A 5076-nucleotide genomic window follows, 5' to 3' on the forward strand; every position below is an offset into this window, starting at 1 on the left:
TTCGTGGTATTAAAGCCAGGATTTAAAATTGGAAACGATTCGACAGGTTTAGATCTCAAACACTATCCCAACATATTTATCCACGATTTGACTGACCTTAGTTTATCATATGTAGGACTGAATGCCACTAATAGAGCCCCGTAAACCAAAAGCACCAAACATCGACAATATGAGGATAAAAGGAAAGCAATCGAAGGGATACCTAAATCAAGCAGACCTCATCAAATGAATTCGTGCAACGCTCAAGAAGAAACCTATAAAGAAAGCTGCAAATATAGAACCACCAAAAGATAATAATCATAGATAATTATCAATACCTGAAAGTACTGATGCATCTATAAGATTTGTATAAATAATAAAAGGAGTTGAATAAGTGGCTGGATACAATTGACTATGTCAAGCAATCTAAATTTACGCGGGTACTTCCAAAAATCGGGGCATCTGAACACTTCGGTTGAGTGACTATAAAATAGGTCTCTTCTGGGCCATTAAGTTAAGTAATGCCTGTTGTTAGAAGAATCAATATATGCCATCTCTCGATTCTCCTCCCCGATTTTGGTCTTACCATACCTCATCACTAGTAGGGCTACTGAAACAGCATTTAGCACAGGTGATCTAACCAGAAGATTTATCCCCGCCAAACCCTGTTCCAAGATATTCTGTTTGCTCAAGATGACTAACATCGCCCCAAGATTTTAATACCCATTTGTCCCCATCAGACAAGTGGAAAGTGTTGACAGAAGTATTCAGCACCTTCCCAGCGGACCGTTTTGGGCAAGCCCGCCTATGAAGCGATCGGATTACACCACCATGAGTGACCACTACTACTCGCTCTCCTGCACAGTAAAGAAAGTTTTATTTGCACTCTCTCTCCAGCTTAAATTGTATCAAAATTTAAACAGAAAGTGCATTAAATCATTGTCATTGTCATCTTTGTCTTTCTTCAACTATGACAAAGCAAGCAAACTGAAGAAAGGGCATTTAAAAGCAAAGAGCATCAGTAACATTTAAACAACAATTAAATCTGTGCACCAAGTCCTGTGATGCCTAGTTTTCAAGACTGAAAGGGCGATCTGGGAAAAACTCCTTTAGAGACAAGCTACGGGACTTTCAAACTAGCAAAATATATCATAGTGCCCAGTCAACATTATGTGAGGAGTCACTTTTGTATAAAATTACTAACATTGCCCAGTCAACATTAAGCAAGGAGTCACTTATGCATAAAACTACTAACATAGCATTTAGCTAACTCTCCACAATTCTGGCGAATAAGCAACATAAATAATCTCTTTACCTTTGTGCTTCATACTGATGTTTTGCAAGCACGTAGTGCAACGCTGATAAAGCTGATCAATACTTTCACCACCACCCTGTATGTAGAAGAAACAATAGAAACACTGGTAAGACATTCCACTTGTGAACCAATTTGAACCCTGCAGACTGCCAAACTCTTTCTCAGTAGATGTCTATCTAGGAATCCTTCGTCATGTAACACCGAACCTATGAGACACAAGCTTTACTATCTTTGATGGAATACACAAAGAACATGCAAGATGCGAGCCTTTAAAAAGGCCAATGAATGGGACTGAAATTCTTCTAGCTGTGGATACAGCACATAGAAAAGAACACATGACCTGAACCATTTAACAACTCCAATAACAAAAACTACAAATTTTGCAAAATCCACATCATGGATAGTTCCACATTTAAAGTTAGTGGCAAAATGGAATATGACCAAAGTTGGGCACTTTATGTTGAGTTCAGTGCAAATCAAAACCCACCGGGATTTCTTGATCCGTCTTGTTTGATAGAAAGGCTTTATAGGCTTTTGGACAGACACTAGATGCAGCACGTAGCTGAAGGCCTTGAAGCTCCCCCAAATTTCTTTCCCGAAGATCTGGATCCTTGATAACCTAGATTCTCATTTTGGGGGAAAAAAAAAGAAACATTCAAGATATTTCAGAGGACCCAATTACTTATCGAATTGTGATAAATCACAAAATTTTTTACAAGGAACTTTCCAACATATAAAGAAAAAAATCTAATGGAAAATTTTTAGCTCTACATCACTGTCTGAAATTTATGATATATTGGGTTTTTGAATCACCAAATGAATAATGCTAAAATTCATGTGTAATTGTCATAAATGGAATGCCCAATCAAGAATGTTCCCACTACATTCATACCTCTAGTCCACCGCAAGCAGTTGCAATTGAATTCGCTGTTTCAAAAGCTCGTTTTAAGTCAGATGAGTAAATTGCAGAGATTTTTCCTTCTCTGGAAAGCCTTTCACCCACCTTTCAGGGAAAACATTAGAAGAAGGAGATAAACCTGTTGGTCAGTCCAAAGAAAGGGACAACATATCACATAAAATACTCACTGCAGTTGCTTGCTGCCTCCCAATTTCATTTAATTCGACATCGAGATGTCCCTGTTAAATGTAATGAAATAAATCAAACGAAGGTAAATAGAGAAAGAGGCAGAAAGAAGTTCTAAAACAAAATGCACAAGATGGCAGATACCAGCACGATTGGAGATAAATTTGCTTAAACCCATAAAAAAAATGCTGAGCAACCACAACCTAGTAATCATTTTTCTCTAATGCTATTAGGCATGTCCTATCATGTTATGAATATCGATCACTTAATCATAAGAACTGTAAAAAAAGAGAAAAAAAATGAACTTTTTAAGGTACAGTGCAGATATCCTTTGCCATTAGATATTCTCTATAATCTTTTTGGCTCACCCTGAATATTACGTTGCCATCAAGGTTCCATTTTTACAAAGGAAAAGAGCAGTATGAAAATAAACTGTATTCTCAAGCAGAGGCTAGTAATAGTGGGTTCACTATGCAATTACAGATATATGTAGACCAATGCAACTACATAGCTTGAAAAGAACTGATATCATTCACCAAAATGATGCCTCTACTAACTTAGCATTTTCATTGTAATCTGTTCCTTTGTCACACAATATCGTATACTACACTACACGGGGCCTTCTATATTGTAATGGGTAATCAGCAAATTCTATGCAATTAAAAAGCCAAAGAGAATTCCAGAAGCACAGAAAACCTGAATTCTTCCATCAGCATTCCACTCCGTTTCACCATGGCGCACGACCACGATTTCAGCATAGTCCACGCCAATCGGAACCGATTGATCGCCCCCGCCGCAACCCAAATCAGCAGCAACGCTGACAGATGACCGGGGCAAAAGAGAGTACCGGTTAACCTCACGCGCATGAAGACAGAACCCACAAAGCAAAAGATTAAAAAAAAAGGGAGGGGGGACTTTCAACGCAAATCAAGACGCTCCCACAGTGACATTGGTCCGGAAAAAAAGAACCCGCGAACAAGCGAAACGAAAGAAACAACATGGAAAGCCGACCCAATCGACCGGAACACAGCCGATAGACCAGTTGCCTTAAACGAGAACGCACGCGGCAGAAACTAATCGAGCTCAGCGATTTCCGGAGGCTTTCATCATCCTCCGAATCTCGCGGAACCTCGCGACGCACGGTTCTCGACGACGATACAGAACAGGGTCGGACCTCGAGTTCGAATCCGACATGGCGGGCTGGAGACTTGGCCCCGGACCTTGCGCCCACGATCGCCGCCGCGGAGCGATGGACCGAGCCGCGAGCCCCGATCTCGAGCGGAGGAGCGGGAACGTGCGCGGCGGACGCGGCGACGAGGGCGGCGGAGGAGGACGAGGACGAGGAATCGGAGGAAATGGAATGGACCGGGCGGGCAGTGCGCTCATGCCTTGCGCGACGCATCGGATTCGTCCTCTTCCAGCTTGCTTTCTACGCGCCACCGAAGCAAGATGGGCCTGGTAGAGTGGGCCCAATGCTTCGTGGACGGTCGAATAAATAGGTCTACGAACTAATGGATTGAATCGAATCTCGTCACATTTTTATGGAAAAATCATTAGGCATGAATATGTTAGACATATATGACTCGATTGGTGTCTCTCTTAAAAAAAGCGTATTTTTTTTTTACCGTAGCACAAAGAAAATATTTTGTTGCAAATACACCTTCGACAAGTTGCTATTTTGGTTCTTGTAGTTCGACTCCACCTGTTAACTCTTTTTTTGGGGCTTGCCTTGCCTAGACATTTCTTTAGCTAAAAATTTAATATAATGCTTAGTTAAAACTAGGCCCGTCAAAATGGGTCATAAATCCATATATTAAGTCATGTGAATGTTAAATAGGTTAGTTATATTGAGTAAATGGGTCATATATGGATTTATATACAATATGACTATAAAATGAGTCATAAATGGATGTACAACTTATTTAGACCCACTCTCTTTTTATTCTCTATCTTCTTCACTTAATCTCACACTTTTTCACTCCACATTTGCACCTTAGTTAGGCTATGAGTTTTCATAGATTAAGTTAAATGTGAAAGTATTTTAATAATATGGATCGGATTAATGTGGGTCAAGTTAGATCGAGTATGGGTTGTTGGATTTGCATTGAATCGCAATTAGTCAAAACGAATTAAATGGGATTATTTGAATCGGACTATTTATGACTTAACCTAAATCCATCCCAACCCATATGTTTAACGAGTCTAGTTAAGGCCCAACAATTAATATTTGTTTAGTCATTAGCATAACAAAACCACATCGTGCATGATTTTTAGCTCCAACTCCAAATGAACACTGACGATGCCTAATCAAGATTGACTTCCCGTCACCACCTCCGACTCCATAACGCGATCTGGACCACAATTTCAACCGGCTGCCTAGTTCAATAAATGGCTTCTTCAACTCATTTTTTTCTTAGGGCAAGTTGCCCACCTCTCATTGCGCAATCTTGATGATATCTAATAAAAATCTCTAAAGGTATATCTTATTGATGTGATGTGGTCGTCCCCATTTTTTTTAAACAACAATTAACAGTCAATTAAGTTAATTTATTAGCTTGAAAGTCAAATTATCTTCTTTTTGATAAGGTGTTAATGATAAAAGATAGGGTGCTGCCTTTAAATTATGTCTCGAATGATGCTCGACATGTGTCATCATAAGAATTGGCCGCATATGAGATACGCATGCATGAAAAAGACA

The 5076-nt window shown here is 39.7% G+C and overlaps 1 protein-coding gene across 1 annotated transcript; it reads right to left on the bottom strand.

The window, feature by feature from the left end:
* Positions 1 to 275: 275 nt before the first annotated feature.
* On the bottom strand, positions 276 to 3782 carry LOC104418592 (phosphoglycerate mutase-like protein 4). The gene is made up of 7 exons (XM_010029970.3): positions 3553 to 3782; positions 3075 to 3195; positions 2381 to 2431; positions 2187 to 2297; positions 1782 to 1913; positions 1295 to 1370; positions 276 to 836 (listed from the first exon to the last, which is right to left on the bottom strand). The coding sequence occupies exons 1-7, from the start codon at positions 3762 to 3764 to the stop codon at positions 616 to 618; spliced, it is 924 nt and encodes a 307-aa protein (XP_010028272.2). The 5' UTR covers positions 3765 to 3782; the 3' UTR covers positions 276 to 615.
* Between the last annotated feature and the right edge of the window lie 1294 nt (positions 3783 to 5076).

The sequence above is a fragment of the Eucalyptus grandis genome, chromosome 9 (assembly GCF_016545825.1).
Source record: "Eucalyptus grandis isolate ANBG69807.140 chromosome 9, ASM1654582v1, whole genome shotgun sequence".
NCBI lineage: Eukaryota > Viridiplantae > Streptophyta > Magnoliopsida > Myrtales > Myrtaceae > Eucalyptus > Eucalyptus grandis.